Below are 22,051 nucleotides of genomic sequence, written 5' to 3'. Positions count from 1 at the left end.
AGTGAATATTTCCTAACCTTGGCAGACACAGAGAACACGGGGACATGAAAGTGTTTTACTGTACGAGGAGTTCACAAATCTGTGGACAGCACACACCAGTGAGGATTCCACATCACTGGGGAAGGCAGATGGGGTGGTGTTCAGGTCCTGGACAGAGACAGGGACAGAGCCCTTGGACCCACTGTTCACACAGCTTCACATTGGGAAGGGTCAGGGGAGAAGGAACAGGCGGGGTCGGGTGTAGCCCAGCTGTGGGTTTTGGAGAAAGATTGCATAGCTCGTTAAACCTTGTCCTTTTTTTTTTCACTTTGCCCTGGGCAACCAGGGTGCCTGCCCAGCACTTGGACAAGTCAGCACCCCTGCCCTATTAGGGGTTCTGTCTTCCCCTCCCAGTAGGGCCATTTCTGATGGGGAGAGGACCAGGGTGTGGGGAAGGTTGGGGGGATAAAAGGAAGACCTGTGGAGGGACCACAGGGGGACTGGGAAAGGCCCTGCCCCTCACATCCCCCCTTCCCTGGTTAAGGATTTTTTGCTGAAAGGGCCAAGGAAATGTGCGGGGGTGTAAACCCCAGAGGCCACAGCTCCTCTCCTGAGGAGCCTGGAGGTCACACTCGTGTAGGCAGCAGAGCTGGGTGGTCGGCTTCTGGCCCCTGTAACCTCGGCACTGTCCTCAGATCCGGACGTGGAAAGTGCTGGAAAGAGAAAGAGCAAGAGGGGCTGAGAGGCTCTGGACTGGGTGGGTAAAGGTCCTCAGCAGAAAGCCAACCAGGCCCTGCACCCAACCCTGGACAGTTCCTCCAGGAGGGTGCAGAGGGAAGGAAGGCCTGGAGGACCAGCTGTGCCCAGGGCATCCAACCCCCGACATAACCAAAGGGCCCCCAGTCTCTATCCCTCACCAGAGACTGGCCCTGCTGGGGACAGAGGACTTCCCAGTCACACACTGAGGGCAGCTCGGCCTGGAACGTGACCTGCCTCCCGGCCCACACAGAGCCTGCCGGGACCACTGCTCTCGGGAACAGTGACGGTGCCTCAGCCCCAAGGGGTCTCCTGGCTGCGGCCCCCATTCAGGCCTGCCCTGCCCACGCCAGCCCCTTGGGAGGGCACCTGAGGAAGTCGGGGGCCTTGGCAATCATGTCCTCGAAGTCGGAGAAGCCCAGCTTGCCGTCACCGTCCAGATCGGCCTCCTCAATGACCTTGTCGCACACGAGCACCACCTCGTCCTCATCCAGCTCCGACTTGGTGAGCCGGGCCAGCGTCAGCTCCAGGTCCTCCTTGCAGATGAAGTTGTCAGTGTTGAAGTCTGTGGGGTGGGGTCAGGGACGCTCAGGCCACTCTCCTCTGAGCTGGTCACACCAGATACCTCCCTGGCCCCTCTGTGCACACTCTGGGGACACTGGATCCTTGCCCTCAGCCGACAGGGACCAGGGGGTCTCACTCACGAGGCACCTCTTGACACCACATTCAACACATCCACATTCACAATCTGCACCAACCCCCACCATGACGGCGAGCCCAGCCTCGGCCTGAGACACTTCGAACGTCCAGATCTGAGGCCTCCTGGGAACTCTGGGCCCAGGCTAAACGGCTCTCCTGGCCTCGTCCCATGGTGGACCCTGTGTTCCCTCTAAAGCTAAGGGAACCAAGGCCTGGCCAGGCCGAGTGACTGAATCAAGGTCTGTTGATTCAGATGGCTGTTGGAGGGGAAGCTGGGATGCTGACCGGGGCCTGTTCGACGCTAAGACCCGTGTTTTCTAAACTGCACCACGTTGCCTCTGGTCCCGAGCCAGACATGGAGGTCAGAAGACTCAGAAGCCCCCCCAGAGAGAGGCCCTGTGGTTGCCTTTTGTGCACAAAGAGCAGGGAACAGGGTTTGATTCTACTCGGCAAAAGGCACTACCACTGTCCACAGCTCAGCAAGATGTTCAGAGGGCCGAGCCACACACAGGCTCATCACAGGGAACTCGAACACCCTTCTGACTGCCTTTCAACCCAACTATCAGATCTTCGCAAGTGCTATTTCTTCTGCCTGAAGCGCCCTTCCCATTTATCTGTCCAGCAGACTCCATTCATTCTTCAGGGAAACTAAGGTCAAGGAAGTGGGTGATCCTTGCTAGAGGTCAGGCCCCAGTTCCCCCCCAGCACCAAACTCCAGGTCCCAGTTGCCTTTCTCCATTCCACCTGCCAGTCCAGGGTGGTAGGGGAGCCCTGGTTCTCCCTTCACTTGTCCCCACACCTGCTTGGCCGTGTGCCCTGCACTTCCCCTCTCTGGCAGACTACAGCCTCCCCAGAAGCAACGCCATGGGGTCCAACATTAGGGGGATGATGGTTGGAATTCGAGAAGTTTTTTACTTGAACCTTGCGGGCGTAATTTGTTAAGGGTAGACAAGGCGGGTACCATGCCTCTGACGTGCAAACACAATGTGGGTGCAGAGATATATGTAGACCAAAGTCCCCTGAAATAAACGTGACAACTACAAAATGAAAAAACAGCCCAATGGGCCCCATTGCCTTGGGATCCCCTGGCTGATGAAAGATGCTGGGCACAGGAGGTTTGTCTGTGGCTCCTCTGGTCCAGGACGGACCTTCCCTGGGCCTCAAAGTTTCCATCCGAGCACTGTCTGAGGGTTTGACACCAGTCCCAGCTGCTGTCAGGCTCAGAGCTTACGAGCTCTGCAGCGTGAAGTTCTCTCCTATCGCCACAGGAGAAACCAAAAGCTTCGCAGGTACTCGGCGCCCTCTGGTGGCCAGTGGGACAGTGGGTCCTGGGCTGGGCTGGGGTGAAATGAGGCAACCCTACCCCTGGCAGCAATTACAGAGGTGGGAGGGGGTACCTAGGAGCCTACCTCTCAGCCCAGCCTCACCACCTAGCAGAGGCCTCCTCTCCAGAACCCTGGCGTCTGCCACTCTAGCTCTTCCAGGATGCCGAGTGATCTTTCTAGAACACAGGGCTTCCTGGCCTCACCTAAAACCCTGCAGTGGCCCCCAAACTCCTTGGCTGGCTCCTCACAGCCCAGCCCCAGTGACCTCTCCAGAATCACACCGCCCTCATCTCACCACATTCGTCTCCCCACCTTCTCACCACGCCCTGTGCTTTGTGGTGCTCCCTCTACCAGGTATGCCCACCCCCATTCTCCTGTTGGCAAATCTCCTCTTGTCCTCCGAGGCCATGCTGAAATCCACGTGTGAATTCTCCTCATGCTAACCGCCCGCCCCAGGTGGAGTGGGTCCCTCCCTCCTCTGCTCTCAGGACCCTGCAGATGTCCCTTATGCACTAGTTGTACCCACTGGCCACTGTGCTGGACATGCACTCTTCAGAGTGTTCTTGGTGTCCCCAGCGTCCCCACGGCGGGAACCAGCAGTAACTAGATGGCCTATGGAATGCCACCACCCTCACGCAGCATCACAGCCCCTCCTCCAGGCCCTCGTTACCGTAGATCTTGAAGGCGTAGTTTGCCTTGAGGTCGCGGGGAGCCGACTCACAGAGCACAGAAAACATGTCGACAAAGTCGTTGAAGGTGAGGTTCCCGTCGCCATCCTCAGAAAAAGACTCCACAATCCTTTCCTTGAAGGGATTCTCCTGAAGAAAACAACCACAGCAGTCACCATAGGTGAAGGTTCACTGGGAGGAACCCAGAGCCCAACAGCTATGGCCTATGTGACCTTGAACGAGTGACCTAAATCCCCCTGGGCCTCAGTTTCCCCATCTGTAAAATGGGGATAATAATTGCACCTACTTAATTGGGTTGGGAGATGGTTGAATAAGTTAAAGTATGTAAGGTGTTGGTACGAAGCCTGGCACCAGTGAGAGCTCTGCAAGCATCATGTCTTGTTATATTGTTCAGATCAGCACAGAGGGCTCAGCAGAACCAAGGTGTGCCCACTGGAGGCATCACCTCTTCTGAGGCAGGAGCAGGGATTAGTCCCATTGCCCAGGGAGTTCATGGAGGCTCCTGCCTTGACATGCAAGGGAAGACAATGTTACTGAGTCCACGTTCATACTGCTCACCACACGAGAGGCCAAAACGTAGAGAAACGAGTTGTTTGGGCAAGGAATAGTGATGTTATTTGGAAAGCCAGCTAACCGAGAAGATGGTGGGCTCCTGCCCCCAAAGAACCACCTTGCCTGAGTTAGAATTCAGGCTTCTTTTATACTAAAAGGGGAGGGAGTAAAGTCAAACACTTCCTGTTTCCCATCAGCCTCTGGAGGGGAGGTGTTAATTTCTTCCTCCCTGTAGTCATTCACAGGTGGGCCTGGTCAGGATGTTTCCTGTGAGCTAAACAGAGGTATTTTAGCTTAACGCTCATTACCTGGGAGGTAGGGTTCCCAGAGATGGGCCATTATGTATAATTTAAGCTTAGAGGAAACATCCCTTTAGTGAGTAACTTGGAATAGAATACAAAAGGTTCTTCCCTATTACAAGAGCCCAGGGCCTGGGCAGCTCTCAGCTCAGACCAAGATCACAGGGGGCAGAAGTGGGGCCCCAGAGGTGGGAGAACTGGGCCGGGACCAGCCCACAGGTAGGTGGGGAATTATACCAATGACTCCTTCCTCTGATCCCAACTCCCTCAGGGCCCACCTCTCCTGGAGCCCTCCACCCCAGCTGGGCCAGCACTGGACCACTCCATTCTGTGCCCAGCCCAGGCCAGCACAGGGGGCTGAGAGACGATCCCATGGTTCCTGCCGAAGTGCTTCACACCCTCTAGTGATCCTCTGAACCTGGAATCAAGCCCCTCTCTAGGCCAGGCTGGACGCTTGTCAGGGCTGAGCCTCTGGCTCACTGTCCCCCAGGACTGAGGTCATGACCAGGATACAGGCCCCAAGTGGATGCCACGTGGACCCCAAGTGGACACCCTGACGCCAGAGTCACACACCTGAGGTCTGGCAAGGGGCTCTTTGCAAAGACCCACGGCAATGTGCCCTAAAAACCCAAATGCTTTCTTACCGTTGGAGTGTATTTTGTGTGTAAGGAACTCGGGAAATGAAACTCTTATGTCAAAGGATATATATGGTTTGAGGGCTAGCAGCATCAGCCTCACCTGGGAGCCTGCTAGAAAAACAGGATCTTGGACCCCAGACCTATTGAACCTGAATCGGCATTTTGACAAGATCCCTAGGTGACTCCTGGGCACGTTGAAGTCTGAGAGGAGATGCTGTGCATGACCGTGCTGTGAGAGACAACAGCCATGCGAGGACGAGGCTAAAAAAATTACCTTAAAAAGAAGATACAAACAAGATCTGCCAAGGACAGCAGACGGGCCACTGAACACAGGGGCAAGCAGGTGAGCACAGGTCCACAGCCCTGCAGACTACAGGGCAGCACCAATCACGGCACCCTTACCGAGTAAGCTCATTTACTGACACACGTAGCTCATTTATCCACAGGGTGCAGATGAGGAAACTGAGGCACAGCTGGGGTTCAACTCAGGTCTGGGTGCCCCTGCTGCCCTGCCCATCCAGAGGGGCATATTCCCCGCACTCCCAGCCCCCCTGCCTGGCCTTCTCTAGCTGATCCCCCCGGCTCTGCCGAGCAGCAGCCTCTCACGTACCCGGAGCTCCGGCATCTGGATGATGACGCTCATGGGCACGTGGACGATGGGGCTCTTCCTGTAGTCCATCGGGACGATGTTGGGAGCCAGCTCATAGAAGCGCGCGTGGAGCCTGCGAGGGAAGCAGAGAAAGAGTGCTGGAGGGGATGCAGTCCCCGGGCCCTCAGAGGCTCAGCGCCACCCTGCCTGCACCCTGGCCCCTCACGCTGGAGACCCACTTTGGCCAGGGGCCTGGGGAGACCATCTGCTCTGCCCACAGGATGGGGGATTTGTAAGGGAGGCAAGTTCTGCCCAGACCCCTATGCTGATGACTAGATTGCGTCCTGGCCATTCCCATGACCACCAACACCACGGCCACTGCTGCCACTGCCCATCCCCCCACCTGCAAGGGCTTGCCCATCTGATCTTATTTTTTTCCTCTTTGGACTCTCTTAAGAGTCTTCTATGCGCCAGGCATGTCACCTCTTACAGCTCAGCAAACTGAGGCCTGAAGAGGTTAAAAGAGTGACTTGTCTAACACCACACAACTAGGAAGTCTCAGGGACCACGGCTGGAACCCGAAACCGGAAATCCAGAGCAGAGGCTCTTAACCCCTCCTCCCCATGCCGCCCCTGCCGCTCCCCACCACTGACCTCGCTGAAGTCCTGGCCCAGTTTGCTACCCCTGCCCCCAAGCTAGGCCCTGAGGGTTGGGTCTCTGGAAGAGCTTCCGGAAGCCCTCACATCCTGTGAAGCCCCTGAGAACGGCCATCCACAACCTCTCTCCAGCTGGGGGTGGTCGGGATGGAGCCCACTGCCCTGGGCCTGGCCCTCCTCGCTGACGCGTCAGGTCCCCAGCTCCCTCTCACCCTCCCACCTTGCTCGGGGGGCCCTGGGACACAAGCCCACCTACATGCTGCGTGGACCCTCCAGGGTGTGAGACATCCTGACCCTGTCTCAGTTGGAAGCCCCTCCTCCATTATTCCTCTGCAGCCCTGTGTCCTGTTGTCCTGGTCCCTGATATCCCGAAGAACAGCCCTCCCCTCCTAACCCCAGGCAGGTACAAATTAGGTTCAGATGAAATTGTGTCCAGGAAGTGCTGCCAGACAGGGGGACAGGTGTCAGGGGTATTGACGGGGGGCTGTGGTGAGGCCCAGGGCTGCTGGGGCCTGGATGGACGGGTGATCCCATATCTCCGGGGCCCACCTTCCCTGCTACCCCCAAAGCTGGATCAACCCTGGTCTTCTTCTAAGTGGCCTGGCCCAGTGACATGCTCCTAGGCCCATCCTCAGTAGGCCCTTCAGCATAGCCACCTAATCCCCCATCAGGGTCCACCCAACTCTTGTCACCCTGCTGCCCAGCCCTCTCCAGTGGAGCAGGTCACTGCTTGCCCAGCTCACACACAAAATGTCAGCCACTGTTTAGCAAATGCTCACTCTGTGCTGGGCTTTGGGTTAACCCCGTGTACACTGCTTTACTCAATTTAATCCCTAATCACCCCGAGAGGCAGCTATTAGCACCCCCACCCCTGTTTTTCCGGTGAGGAAGCTGAGGCTAAGGGGTTAAGCGTCTGCCCCAGCTTCCAGAGCCAACAGCGGCAGGTCCAGGCCCTCTCTGTAAGTCAGGCCACCCAGGCCAGCACATCAGCACCTGGTTCAGAGCACCTGTACAGTAAACGCAAAGCAAATGCCATGAGCACACTTGGCCACTCACATGCTCCTATAAAAGGGCCTGAAATCACAAGGAAGGTCCAAGGCTTGGAAACACAGACCTGGAGGGGAAAACCCAAACCCTGTCCTTTGGGTCAAAGGGGGGGCAACGGATAACAGAGTGACAGGATCAAGCTGGGACCCTCCATGAGGGGGCATCCGAGGGCTTTCTTTGCTCTTACTTTCGGCATTGAGGAAAAATTTGCCCTTTTTTTATATTGTCCCCAAACATGGAACCTGGACTATATATCACACTTTATGCATCTGGTTTCCTGCGCTTTTGCCAGGACCATAGTATTTGCAACGGTTACGTTTCCCCCTTGACCTTGACATTTGGGATGTGATGTTGGGGTGTTTGAGGGTTGGCTTACACCTTCAAAGTTTTGTGGGGTGGCTGCAGCAGGGACGTGAGTCAGACTGAGGTTGGAGCCCTGCCTACACCTCTCACTAGCTGCGTGGCCTTGGGCAAGTGGGTTAACCCACTGGAGAACAGATTTCCCTATCAGTTAAATGCGGATTGTCCTACCCTCCTCACACTTGTGAGGATTAAAAAGGATGGCGTTAGTATTTAAAACCACCTGGCCTCAACTGGTAGCTATTAGCGTTTTGCCTGCCATGTCAGGGCCTCCCTGCAAGGGACGAGGATTTGGGAGAAGGCCTGTGGGTATTAGTGGAATTGAAGAGGTGTCTTCTGGGGTACGAAGGCCAGCTTCTGCCCTGGGACAGAGATGTGTTCTGACTCTATGCCTATAGTGATATTGGAATTTGTTTTTTAAGGAAAACTCAAGGAGAATTTGGAAAGATGAATCACTTTGGGAAAAACTCCAAAAACTGTCACAGAACTGCATTCCTGTACCCCTCCTCCCTTAAAGGGCACTACTGAATTCACGAAGATGTACATATTAGTCCTATCATAAGTTCCAGGGGCAGAAACAATACCTATGCTACTTGAACTGTTCCAGAGCATGGGGCAAAAAAGTGAAAGCCTCCCAGTTTATTTTAGGAAGTTAATAAGGACCCTGCTACCAGAACCTAGTAGGTAGCATCCAAAATGGACCAATGGTACTTACACATACAGATGCAAAAATCTTATAAAATAACATATTAGTCATTTCAGGTCCAACAGCATTTTAAAGAGTAAATCATTGGGACCAAGTAGGATTTACTCCAGGAATGCATGGGTGGATCAATGTTTGGGAATCTGTGACTATAAATCACATTAATAGGCAGCAAAAAATATTTTGATCAACTTGATAGCTGCACTTATGACCATATGGTTGTATGTACACAGAAAAACATCTGAAAAGTGTACACCACGGGTTTACACTGATGGTCTCTGTGAGGCAGGAGTGGAGAGGAGTGATAAGAGAAGGCCAACTTTCACTTATTACTTTACCTACTTCTGAACTGAGTTTTTAGAGTATTTATTAATAAAAATAAAAAGTATTTTTAAGGTATATATTAATTTTTTCAACAAAAAACTTAAAATCCTTATTCAAACATAAACAAAAGGATGCTCTCTACCTGAAATCAACACCTAACATTATACTTAAATGATAAAAGTCCTACAGACATTCCCATAAAAGTGAGACTCCTACCGTCACCATCATTATATAACATTTCCCCTGTGAGTGCCAGTCAATGTAATTGGTCAGAAAAATAAAAGAGTATATCTAAATATTGGAAAGGAGGATGCAAATTATTATTTGCTGGAAAACCAAAAATAATCAGTTTAAAAACTATTTGAATGAGGACTTCCCTGGCAGTCCAGTGGTTTGGACTCTGTGCTTCCACTGCAGGGGGCACAGGTTCGATCCCTGGTTGGGGAACTAGGATACCACATGCTGCACAGCACAGCCAAAAAAAAAAAGTTAGTAAAAAAATATATATATATTTGAATGAGAAAGAGCTCAGTAGCTCTTTTACACAATAGTTTTTCTACCAGCATTCACCTATTCAAAAATATTATATAATAGAAGATCTAATTCACAATACAAAATCCGCCTCCAAAAACCCCCAAACAACTAAGTATAAAATAAATATGAAATGTGCACAAAGAAAACCATGAAGCTTTACCAAAGGATGTAAAATATTTAGGGAGTTAGATAACTTTCCTGATTGGAAAGGCTTACTACTGTAATGATGGCAACCTTCTCTTCATTTTCCTGTAAAATGAATACACTCTTAATTGAAATCTGCAAAAGATTTATTTGAGATCTTGCCAACCTGATTCAAAAGTTTGTTTGGAAGAATAAACATTGGAGAGTTGGGGAAAAACCCTGAAAAAAGAGTCACCGGGGAGATGTTTGTCCCGTCAGATGTTAAAACATAGTTTAAAGCTATTATAAGTAAAACCACATGGAATAGACATTGGTGTAGAAGAGGCAGACCCAAATATAAATGAGAATTAGTCCAAGACAAATAGTATTTGAAATCAGTGGGGAGAAGATGGATTCTTCTGGAAGTCACAGACTGGTTGGTGGTCCACATTCATGTCTAGCTTTCATGTAAAATAATGATTTAAAACTTAGCTGCCAACATTTACAAATTAAACAATTTTACATGAAAAACCTGGATTTCCCCAAGGCCACAACCAGTTGGGGCTCAGGAACAGCAATTTCTGCAGATCCTTGTCCTAAAACATTCCCGTCGGGTTACACGGCTTCATTTATTTGCAGTGCATGTTGGCCCCCACAAACAGCTGAGTTTGAGACCCTTGGGAAAGTCAATAAATGATTTGGGGACAGAAGACAAAAGAGATGTAACAGCCAGTGTGATTGAGGAAGCAGGGAAATGGAGACTCATGCATGGCTGCTGGAGGGCAATCTAGCAATAAAAATCAAAAGCCTTAAAAATGTCCATGGCTTTTGGTCCAGAAATCTCTGTTAGAAATGTATCCTAAGGAAATAATCCCAGACATGTGGGCTATAGGTCATGGTGTCCCAAGGATGTGCACTGCAGTGCTAATTATAATGGTGAAAAGCTGAAAATCTAAATGTCCAACCAAATGAAAAGGTGGTGAGATCTTTTTTTTATCTTATCTATTTTTACAAGTTGCCTAAGGAAAAGCAATTTAAAGCATATTACAGAACAACCTGATCCAAATTTCCGATAAACACACACAAAGGGAAAATAGTTAAACATTATTTACCCAGAGGTTAAAAATACCGAAAGATTAATAGCCATTATTTCTGGGTGGCAGGATTACAGACAATTTTTGTTCTCTTTTGACTGGCTTTATTTTCTAATTTTTCTACAGTCATCATGTATCACAGGTGAAATAAAAAATTAAAAGTAATTAAAATAGATTATACAGAGTTTTTAAATGGTTGAGAAAATAAAATAGATGATAAAGTAACAAATAGGCAAACACCCCGGGGTGCTAGCTGGGCCTCATGCTTAGGAGCATAGGCTAACTGGGGGCAGGGGAGTTACCTATAGCAAAGAAGGTGGCTGAACGGGGGGGGGGGGCTGCCCACTCAGGCTCAGCGTCGGGCTGGAAGAGCTGTGCCCTGGGGAGCAACTGGATCCACCCGGGTTTGTGTGTGTGTATGTGAGTACAGAGGAAGGAGGGGAGCGGGGGAGGGGAGGGGAGGGGAAAACTGCCCAGACGGGTATCTGTGACTCAGTATCATTGACCCAAGGCTACCAGAGAGCTGGGCCCCAAGCTGCAAAGAAGAACCTGCTGCTCACGTTTCCTCCTCACCATCTGGTCAGTTCTCAGGGTGCAGCCCACCCAGAAAACCATCCGGGTGGGGGTGGGGTAACAGCGCTGGAAGGCCCCTGGGAGGAGGGCCCTGGGCCTCGGGCCTGGCTCTGCCATTGACCTGCTCTGTGTTGCCGGCCGGGTCCTCGCTCCTGGCCCTCTCTGGGCTCAGGGCCTCGGTCGTCCCGCCTGGACCTGAGATGTGAACAGCGTGGAGAGGGCTCGCCTGGCAGGGGTGATCAGTCACACTGGCTCTTGCTGGGGCCCAGAGAGAAGGTTGGAGAAAATCGAGGGGGCTGAAACTGGAATCGAGCCACCGAGGCCACGCCTGGTCCCCCAGGGACATGTAATCCCACACGCTGCCTGGCCTCACGACCCTTCCTGAGGGTGGACGGGTGGGCAACAAAACTCCAAGCAGCCTGTGCTGAACAACACTGTCACCCCTGCCCTCCCAGCCATTGGAGTCTGTGGAAAAACAGCCCCAGGGGGCACTGTCATCCGTACTGCAGAGGTGGCAACTGAGACATGGCAGGTGCTACACAGTGGGGACCAGATCCCAGGGCCCCTGCTCCCAGTGGGGCTTTACCCCCTCCCCCTCCCCACATGACCACTCTGCAGAAAACGCCCCAGGTCTGGTCCCCAGTGAGTGTTAACACAGAGGTGGGGCCTGAAGGAACCAGAGCAGGCAGCGGGGGACTCAGAAAGCGTGTCCAGCTGCCAGAAGGGGTCCTTTCCCCGCTTTGTGGACTCCGGGCCCGGGTTGAACTACAGAGGCCGGCATTGAAGGATGCAGAGCTGGGCAGGCCAGGGCTGTGGGGAGCCAGGAGACCCCCTACCCCTGCTCAGACCACCCACCTGCCCGGGGCTGATCATTTGCCAAGAGACCAGGGTCACCCTCAAAGGCCCCTCAGGTTGAATCCAATTCCTGGCCTGGCCTCTGAACCACTCTCCTCCCCCATGGGCAACTGGGGATGGGGCAGGGTGAAGCAGGTCTGTGCCCTTGACCCCGCTGCTCCTAGCCTGCAATGTTCTCCCCTTGGCCAACCCTACCCATCCTTCACCCACACACTCTTCAAGTGCTTACTGGTGCCGTGCCCAGTGCCAGGCATGGGGAGCCTGTGTCCTGCCTGACTACAAGGCCGGGGGGGAGCTGGGCACCTGAGCCATGAGCCCACAGAGCCCCCCAAAAAGGCTGCAAAAGAGGCTGTGTGAGAGCTGGGGGACAGGGAGTTGGGGGCTCACAGAGTAGATGACTCTGGAGTGGGTCTTGAAGGACATGCAGGAATGCAGCGGGAAGATGAGAAAGGCAGTGGGGCAGCCAGTGCCAAGGCCTGGGGATGAGCTTTTGCTGCCAGAACAGAAATGGTAGCGGGCCTCCCAGGACAAGCAGTCTGGGCCCGGTGTCTACAAAGGTGGGAAGTCAGGATGGTGGGAGCTCCCTGTTACAGAGGACAAATGTGGTGAGGCTTAAACGAGGATTTGGGCCAAGAACTCTGAAAGGTAAGAGGTGCCACGGGAATGCCAGGGTGACCGCTCTGTTATTACAGTTCTGAGGACCATCTGTCCAAATGGGAAGCGCACCCCACACCTCACTCAAGCTACAGACCAAATGCAATTTATCAAACACCACACTCTGGCGTTCCTGCCTCTCGGCAACGGGGGAGGTATCATTATCCCCGTTTTATAAAAGAAACAGAGGCTCAGCGAGGCTCAAAGCTTGTCCAAGGTCAGAACTGGGAAGTAGAGCCCAGGTCTGCTGATGCCAAGGCCTGGGGGCTTTGCCCCCCACCCTGCTTCTCCAAGGTGGTAGGAGTGGGCATCCCTGCCCACCCAGGGGACAGGCTGGAAAAGCAGCCTGGGCAGAAAGGAAGGACCGAGGGACATCATCTGAGCAGACTGGTCATGGCAGTGACAGACCACAGCTCCCTTGGGAAGTGTAACAGGCTCTAGCCCCAGCCTGCCTATCGACCTCCAGGGAAAGTGATCCTGAGACCTTGCTGGCTTTTAGTGCCACCTGATAGCCCAGAGAGGGGGGCCTGGCAAGGCCTGTGGGGCCAGGTTTCCTGGCATTCTGTGAGTCCTGCCCACCATCTGGTCCTGGGGCTCTGAGTCTGCCAACCCCCTTCATTTCTCCTGTCTAGGCCCACCCCACCCCCAAAGAAAGGGAAGAGACCCCTGGTGGACAGCTCAGGGGCGGTGGTGGCATTGCCTGGCATGCCCCTGCCTTTAGGACCTCCCAGGAGTGGCAGGACATCAGAGCCAGAAGGCTCTTAGGGATCCCTAGTCTAACAGACAGGGTCCCCCCCTTAGTCTGACAGGTCCCAGGGTGCAATGAAATAACGAGGACCCTGGAGTCAGAGGCCAGGTCTTCAGTCCCTGGCTGGGTGACTTTGGCCAAGTTGCTAAGCCCCACCTGTAAAGTGAGGATAAAAGGATTCTCCTGTTACAAGGGCACAGTGAGGATTAAATGAGAATGTTCCTGAAACCGCCCACCACGGAGCCTGGCATGCAGTAAGCAGACGTTCGATTCTTGGCAGAAGGATGTGAGCCGGGGGGTGGGACATCTCGAGTTCCCACAGCAGCCTGCGCTCGGCTGCCGATGGGGGTGGAAAAGCTAGTCCTCAGCTGGTGCAGCACCCCCCCACCCCCCTGCCTCGGCCCCCAGGGTCCCCGGCCCCACCCCTGCCCCTGCCCCAGCTCCAGAGGGTCGAATAAGAGCCACACTTACTTGAGGATGTCCTTCTTATTGAAGAAGGTGCAGTCCTGTGGAAGGAAAACGCACATTTAGTTGGTTGTCCTTCCTCCCTCAGAGCCACACAGGAACAGCCAGCCCTGGACTGGGGGCAGCAGAGTCACTACCACCCCTCCCTGCCCCAGCCCATTGCGGGGAGCAGTCTAGTGGGTCCAGAAGCTGCCTTCTGAAGCTTTTGACCTGAGCCAGGGAAGTGAGTGTGTGGCGTGGGGGGCTGGGGGGCATGCGTAGGGGAGGGCATTTGGGAGGCAGATGGAGAGGTCAGAGGTGGATGCGATTGATTCGAGGGGCCAGGAGATACCCTGTGGGACACCCGGGGGAAGTGGGTGGGAGACAACTTGGGAGACAAGACAGGAGTGAGGACTGACAGGGTCACCGCATTGCCCAGCGGCAGGGGGCACGGTCCATGCTGCAGGCCCTAAGAATGGTGCCTCGTGGCGTCATGGGTGGCGTGTCCTGAGTGGTCGCAGGCAGAAGCCCCGTGGTCAGAGGCTGAGAGTTCCAGGCACACAGACTGGGGATGGGGCAGGGTGAAGCATCTAACTGGTATCTGAAGCCACAGGAATAGATGAGGTTAGAGAAGGCAGTGAAAGGCTGGGGTGTGGGGAAAGAAGGGGCCGAGGAGGAGAGGGGGAGGAGGAAGGTGGGCAGGAAGGAACCGGCAGCATCAGAGGCCAGGGTGCACAGAGGCCAGGGTGGAGGCTGCTGGGGACCCCCAGGTAGGCATGACTCAGGGCTGGGGCAGCACTCGGATCCTGAGTTCACCCAGATTATAAACTCATCTTGAGGATTCTGCCTTGGTCTCGATAACCCACCTCCTACAGTCACGCCTCTGTCCACAGCTCCGCCTGCCTGGTGATGATGCTACTATGCCAGGCCTTGTGGGAAGTATGGGGGTGAAAAGGACCCAGCACTTCATAAAATGCCCAACCGTAAAGGGCTTTTGTGCTTCTCCCCTGCCATTTGGCCCCTCCACCTTGGCCTGTTGTTGAAGCGTGAGGGAGCCCAGAGCTGGTGGGGCCTCCTGGGGCGGTATGCTGACCAGAGCTGGCTCCGACGAGGGACTAATGGCCACGGTACAGGCTTGCAGACAGCCCGGCTCACACTGGATGAGACCTGGAGCCCCTGGCCCCGGGGCAATTGCACTGCACATTGAGGAGGACCCAAGAAAGCAGGCCCACAGGATGCATATCTAGGGTTTCCAGTGGGCACCTGAAGGAGAGCCAAAGAGGGGAGAGTTGGTGGCAATTTCCAGGCCCCAGTTAGCCCCACAAGTCTGTCCTGAGCCACCTGCTGCTCGACGGGAGTTAGACTAAGGACCCGCATAGTCTGGCCCTTCTTGGAAACATAAGGGCTTCTCCTGGGGGGCTAGACTTTGCTTTCGGTGATAGCTCCTCTGTAGGGGCCAGGAGAGGCTCAGGCTGGGGAAGCAGTGCCCCCTCCCCACCCAGAATGGGCAAAGAACTCCATGCCCCACAGGCCTAAGACTCAGACAGGCTGAAGACCGTGTGGGCTGATTTCTCAGCAGACCCCAGAAACCTGGAGCAGGCAGCAAAGGCCGCCCAGCTGGGCCTTCCAGGCACAGACCTCTCTCAGTCCCACAGCTGATTCTACAGCCTGAAGCTGCCAGTGAGAAGGGCCAGAGCGCTTCCAACCAGCATGGTGGGGGTGTCGGCATAACGGGATGGGGAGAGGTCCTGGCTTCTGCTCTCTTTCCCCCTGGCCTATCCTCTTCCCCCTCCCCTCTCTTCTCTCCTCTCTCCTATCCCCTGGGTTGGAAAGGAAGTATCTGGGTCCTGACCTGAGGGTTTTATTGGCATTAAATGTGAAAGCTTCTCACATGACTCCAGTCCCTTATCACAACTACTTACATCTGTCCACATCAATGGTCCTCAAGGTGTGGTTCCTGGACCAGCAGCATCACCATCACCTGGGGACTTAGTGGAACTTTAGATTCTCAGGCTTCTCTCCAGAAGTACAATCAGAAACTCTGGGGATGAGGCCCAGCAATCTGAATTTTAAAAAGTCCTTCTAGAGATGCTGATGCTTGCTGAAGTGTGAGGGCCTCTGCTCTAGAGCAGAATCACCTGGGGAGCTGTTTAAACTCCCTGTGTCCCCTCCCATCACCACCAATGGACCCCAGATCAATTACATCAGAATCCCTGAGGGTGGATCCAGGCATCAGCAGTTTTCAGAGCCATCAGGTGATTGCACTGTGCAGCCCAGCCTGAGAACCACACCACAACCAGTCCATAATTATCATGGGCTAGTCCGTGGGGGCTCTGAATATCCAATTTTGTTTAATCCTCATCACTAGCCTATGGGCGGGGACGGGGGGCACGGGTGGGGCAGGCATTACCTCCCCATTTTATAGATGGGAAAACCGAGGTTCAACAAAGTTGAACAGCTTGCCCTAAATTGCACACGCAGATCTGGGCTGGGCTGGAACTCAGGCCTATGGGCTTCTTTTTTTTTAAATTAATTAATTAATTTTATTTTTGGCTGCATTGGGTCTTCGTTGCTGCGCATGGGCTTTCTCTGGTTGCGGCAAGCGGGGGCTACTCTTTGTTGTGGTGCGCAGGCTTCTCACTGCGGTGGCTTCTCTTGTTGCGAAGCACGGGCTCTAGGTGCATGGGCTTCAGTAGTTGTGGCACGTGGACTCACTAGTTGTGGGACACGAGCTCTAGAGCACAGGCTCAGTAGTTGTGGCGCACGGGCTTCGTTGCTCCGCAGCATGTGGGATCTTCCTGGGCCAGGGCTTGAACCCGTGTCCCCTGCATTGGCAGGCAGATTCTTAACCACTGCGCCACCAGGGAAGCCTCCTATGTGCTTCTTGACCACTGCCCACTGAGTGGAAACAGAGCCACAGTCCACTCAGCACCGTCGTACACCAACCACTCCACGTCCTGCTTCCACTGTGTATTCCCATATCTGGTACATGGTGCATGCTCAATAGAGACTGGTGGAATGAATGGCCAGACTTTTCCATATAAACCTTCCACAGCAGTTAACATTATTTCACTGGCTGGGGAATATCTCACTGCAGGCATTGGCCCTGCTTAACCTAAACTTTCTCATCTTTCTGAACATTTAGCCACAGCCATTTCTCGGTGTTCAACATTACCAATAAAGCTACCATGAACCTCGTCGACTGATGTTTTGCTTGTTCTTCTGCTGACTTACTTCCCTGGAACTCATCCCAGGGAGGCAGCTCATAGGGGAGGAACATGGCAGATGCCTTAAAAGCTTCTCAGGGGGGCTTCCCTGGTGGCGCAGTGGTTGAGAGTCCGCCTGCTGATGCAGGGGACATGGGTTCGTGCCCCGGTCCGGGAGGATCCCACATGCCGCGGAGCGGCTGTGCCCGTGAGCCATGGTCGCTGAGCCTGCGTGTCCGGAGCCTGTGCTCCGCAACGGGAGAGGCCACACGGTGAGAGGCCCGCGTAACGAAAAAATAAAGACAGAAAACAAACAAACAAAACAAAACAAAAAAAAGCTTCTCAGGGCTCTGAGTAGCCTGGCAGCGTGGCAGAGGAAAAGGTTTAGTAGTCAGATGCAAATTCTCGTCTTGCTTTGGACCCTTAGGCAAGTTCAGTCTCCTGTTGGAACCTCAGTTTCTGCATCCGTAAGATGGGGATACTGCCTCTTGGAAAGGGGCAGTGAGAGGAGCAAATGAGATAAGATGCAGGAAGCCTATAGGCCACAGCTTACCCCGTTTTGTGCAACAGCTCCACCCAGTACCCCATGTCCCAAAGGCATCCCTTCAGAGCCCGCAGCTCTGTGTCTGTTCCCACCCTGAAGACACCAAACAAAAACCCTGCCCCCCTCCGTCTACTCAGCTGCCCAGGGAGCTACAGCCATAGGTCTGCAGGAACTCTTCCCTTTACTCCACTGAGAACAAATGTCCGGTCACTGCTTGGCCCCTGAGAGTTCACAGGGATAGGTCTTCAGGGAAGAGTCCCAGCTCAAGTTAGGGTTATGAGGGGTGGGAGGGAGGAAGGGGACCTAGCCCAGGAGAGATGGGCCCTCACGACTCTGGCAGCAGAAGACAGGGCAGGCTGGGCTTTTATAATAGAAGCTCCGATGTTATGCCAGTTAAGGCTACAGTTCCTCCTCTAAGCTTATATTCATCCTGTTCTCCCACCTGGAGTGCCTTCCCCACCTTGTCCAGCTTGTCCAAATCCTTTCCATGCTCCAAAGCTCAACTCAAGGGTACTTTGTCCAGGTAGCCTCCCTGCCCCCCATCTCCCACATGCCTGGTCTGCCTGTGCCAGTGGTCCTGAGCCGAGCCATAGCCAGTCCCAGCCGGAGTGGACTCTCCATCCAGCTCTGCCAGCTCAAGCCTCAGCACCGCCCAGCGGACCATCACACAGCTCAGCTGATCCCTGCAAGAGCCCTGTGACATGAGCACAGCAGGGCTAGTGATCATTCCCATTTTAGAGGTGGGGACACTGAGACCCAGAAGAGGCCTACAGCATCTATGGCCCAGCCATGACTTGAACCCAGGACTTCAGAACCCCTGGAGTTCTTTCCCCTCCTTAGAGCCGTGCTTTAACAAGTATTCATTCATTCAGACAACATTCTCCACTGCCTCTTCTGTGCCTGAGCAGGGGACACACAGGAAGTGGGATGGAGGGGAAACAGACAGTGATGACTGGGTATAAACCATTCTGTGGCCAAAAGAAGGATTGGGGGAGGGCATCAGGGAGCCTGTCCAAAAGAGGTGAGGCCTGCCATGGACAGAAAGATAGGCCAGACGGCGCTGATGAAGAAGTGAGGGGAGGGCGCCAGGAGAACAAGGCCAGAGGTGAGGCCATGCTTGGCTAGAAGCCCTTCAGGGTGCCTGGAACTTGGGGTGCCAGGGGAGGGACTAAAAATGAGGCTGGAGGCTGGCTGAGCTCAGACCAGGCCAGGGTGAGGTCTGCTCTGCACCCCGCTCAGGCTATTATCCCAAGAGACTGTGGAATTCCAGGGAGAGGAGAGGGTCACACCCATGTTTTAGAAAGATCGTTCACATCTTTGACCCTGTACTTCTGCTCCAAGGTGTTCATGACCTATATATGGACAACTCCCTAGGGTCTCCCACCGCAGTGGGGGATTAGTTAATACACATACGATGCAACTCTTGGTCCAGAGATTCTTTTTAAAGAAAAAATTGTTTTACATTGGTGATGCACATTGTGTCTGTCGAAAGAAAATGGGAAGGAGTGAGAAGGGGATGGAGTGAGAAACTGAGAGACTGTGGTAGCAGCACGCGGGTGGCTGGAGGGTGCAGAAACGGGTGGGGTGGGGAGGCAGCAGTTACATTTTCAGTTACACGACACTGAGAGGCCTCACCCAGGGCCCTGGCTATGGAGATCGAGGATGGGATCCCCAGGTGAGCCCCCAAAGAGGATGAGAGTTACAGGACCTGTCCTTGACTGAAAACATAGGCCATAGTAGAGCAAAGAGCAGTGGAGGGTCCTGGGGAAGGCGATGAGCTCTTGGTTGCTTGAGGGGTCTAGGGGCTGGATCTGGAAGGCAGAGAATTGGTCTGGGAAGAAATCTGAACTTTGGGAATCACTGGCACCTGGGGACTGGGGAAGAGGGCAGGAAACCCTGGAGATCAGTTGGGGGAGGGGGTGGCTGTTACTCGAGGTCACCCCCAGCTTGGCCTTCGCTGGCCCTGGCCAGCTGGAGAGTCTCAGGGAGGGAGACGTGGGGCTCTCAGGTTTCACAGCTCTCGTTTCTCCCACCAGGCCCAGCCTCTGGCAAAGGATCAGAACCCAGTACTGGGCCTGACTCCGAATGGTAACTCAACGCCAGGCTGGACTGAGTGGGAACCCAGGCTCCCCATGCCCACGAGGCTACTCTTCTGAGCATGGTCTACCTGCCTGCCTGTACCCACCTCCAAGTCTTTACCCAAGCTGTCCCCTCTGCCTGGAATGCCTCCGTCGGGGCTCTGATGGGCAAAATCCTACTGACCTTTCAAGGGTCTGCAAGCGCTGCATTATTTCTGAACCTACCAGTCGAAGCAAAGACCCCCTTCCCTCCAGGTCTCCCACTGCCCCCTAGTGCCCTCCCCTAGAGCACACTCACCGCCTGCCTCGCACTGGAGGCGAGGGGCCGTCTCTGCAGACAGTGAGGGCCTTGAGGACATAGAGCACACACAGCCCCCAGCCGCAACGAAGGGAGTGAGTCTTGGATTCACAATTCAAATTCTTGTGTGAACCTTCACTGTGCAGGGTACCGAAGGCCTCCTCAGCCTTTGTTTACTCTACTGTAAAATGGGGCTAAATAACCCACCTCCCTGTGATGATCAAATGAGTTGATGCATAGAGAGCCTCCCATTATAGTGCTGGGTACACAGAAGGCGCCTCCAGGTGAGGCCCTGAGAAAGCAGTGTTATTGACAACCAGCACTTCCAGGAGGAAAAGGGCCTTTATTTTACTTGTGCCCACATCAGAGGACCCACACTTCAAGCTCGATGCCAAAATAAATATTCACGAAGGCAACAGGCAGCTGTGGAGACCCTGCTGGTGTTCATCTCCCCCAACCACACTCCACACAGGCCACAACACAGTCCAGCCCCCTCTGCCTGGCAGAGTCAGGAATGAAGCATCAGAGTTGGGCCTGGGAGGGTAAGTGAAATCATTTGGAGACCCGGGAACGGCATCCCCGAGCACGGGCAAAGAGAGGGAGGAAAGAGCCCGGCGTGTCAAGGGAACGCGGATAGTTCTGGGGCAGCAGCAGTGCTCAGGGCAGGGAAGGGGCCTGGGCAGGCTGGCCAGGGCTCTGGGCAAGCCAGGAAGCTGGGCTCCTCCATCCTGCAACCACAGAAAAGTTTGTACATGAGGGCGTTGGGATCTGATCTGGACAGCTCCCGGGCTCTGGAGGCAGAGGAACTCAGGAGGGTCTAAGGGGGTGGCTGCTGGGGGACTTAGGAAGCTTGGAGAGGTGACCATGTAAGACTGGTACCTCGCTTGCCTTCTTGCTCCAATTATTTCCATACTGAGGCCATACGGAGAGACCCCAACCTAGAATGGCATTGGGGTGCTGATGCACTTCACTCCCTACCCAGCTAACAGCTAATTGCTACTTTACAAAGACTCACTCTCCTGGGCTGCTTCCCAGGTTTTCGGGGGTAGTGGGGGTGGGAGGGTCCTCCCTCCAGCCTACTTTTAAGGACTCCATCTCTGAGCCAAGGTGGGCGATGGGAGGAGTAGTCGGGGAAGGGTTCGGGTCCAGCCTGGGGCCAAGAGCAAGAAGTCTGAATGAGAGAGAGAGGAGGGGGGAAGCTGGAAAGAGGGACGCCTGCGAGAATCTTTTAAGTGGAAAGCGCTCTCATTCCTCGGGTAGGTAAACTGAGGCTCGGAGAAGTCACCAGCCCAAGGTCAAGCGTCGAGCTGAAAGCAGAAGCAAGGTTTGAACCCGGGGAAACGGCTGTCGGGAGGCCTCGGCAAGCGACGGGAAAAAGAAGGGAGGAGCCGAGGGGCGCCGCTTCGGGGGCCGGGCGGCGCGCTCACCTGGTAGTTGTCCAGCTGCTCTTCGGTGAAGATGGTCTGCTTGTTCCCCATGGTGGCTGCGGCGCCGTCGCTTGCTCTCCCGGAGGCCGCCTCCCATCAGCGGCCGCCGGAGCCCCGCGCCCGCGGCCCTCGTCAGCCCCTCGGCGGGCAGCTTCCGACGGCCGCCGGACCCGCCGCCCGGCCTCAAGGCGCCGCGCCCCGCAACCCACCCGGCGGGGACGGGGCGGGAGCCTGGGAGGAGGGGAACGGACCCCAAGCGTGGCGACTCCGCCCCACGGCGGGGAGAGGGCGGGCACCCGGCTCCCAGCTGCCGAGCGCCCCGGGCCCGCCAGGGGGCGGCCTGGCCGCGGGAGGCGCTGCCTGGCCCGTCTGGCGCCCGCGCCCGCGTCGGCTGGATGGACCCAGGAACTTCCGGCCGCCGGGAGCCCAGGTGGTGCGGGGCTGAGGGTGCGGGGCCTGAGCAGATCCATTCGAGGGGTGCAGTGGGGGCGACTGGGTGATCTTGGCTCCCCTTGAGCTGGGGCGCGGGGCGTCAGTGAGGAGCAGGGGGAGAGCCCTGAACTGTGAGTGCGGGGATCCAGCCTGGGGCCCAGCTCTGCCAGCGTCTCACCGCGCGACCTTGGGCCCCGTTCCTCCGCGGAAAAGCAGGGGGTCGATCGAGATGACTTCTAAGGCCCCTCCCGGGCCAGGCCCGGGGAAGCTGATCTGGTCTTTGACCACGGCCTGGTCAGAGTATCTCAGACCCCCTGGGTCCCTCAGGGAGGAGGACGGGACTTGCTTGCCTTTCTTTGAGCCCTTGGATACGTGAGACTTGAGAGGATTTAAAAGACTTACTGTGTCCAGAGACTTACTGTGAC

The 22,051-nt window shown here is 54.8% G+C and overlaps 1 protein-coding gene across 2 annotated transcripts; it reads right to left on the bottom strand.

Annotated features, from left to right (window-relative positions):
• Positions 1-41: 41 nt before the first annotated feature.
• Positions 42-21,557, bottom strand: CIB2 (calcium and integrin binding family member 2). Of its 2 annotated transcripts, XM_027123737.1 has the most exons (6): positions 21,195-21,557; positions 13,669-13,703; positions 5,548-5,659; positions 3,430-3,577; positions 1,105-1,300; positions 42-692 (listed from the first exon to the last, which is right to left on the bottom strand). In XM_027123737.1, the coding sequence occupies exons 1-6, from the start codon at positions 21,243-21,245 to the stop codon at positions 671-673; spliced, it is 564 nt and encodes a 187-aa protein (XP_026979538.1). In that variant the 5' UTR covers positions 21,246-21,557; the 3' UTR covers positions 42-670. The 2 variants fall into 2 exon arrangements, with proteins under 2 accessions (XP_026979538.1, XP_026979537.1); XM_027123736.1 differs by having other exon boundaries at positions 42-1,300.
• Between the last annotated feature and the right edge of the window lie 494 nt (positions 21,558-22,051).

The sequence above is a fragment of the Aethalodelphis obliquidens genome, unplaced genomic scaffold (assembly GCF_003676395.1).
Source record: "Aethalodelphis obliquidens isolate GAN/ISIS:26980383/991018 unplaced genomic scaffold, ASM367639v1 scaffold26, whole genome shotgun sequence".
NCBI classification, from domain to species: Eukaryota; Metazoa; Chordata; class Mammalia; order Artiodactyla; family Delphinidae; genus Aethalodelphis; species Aethalodelphis obliquidens.
The sequence above is the reverse complement of the archived record's forward strand: the minus strand, read 5'-3'. Positions and strand labels throughout refer to the sequence as shown.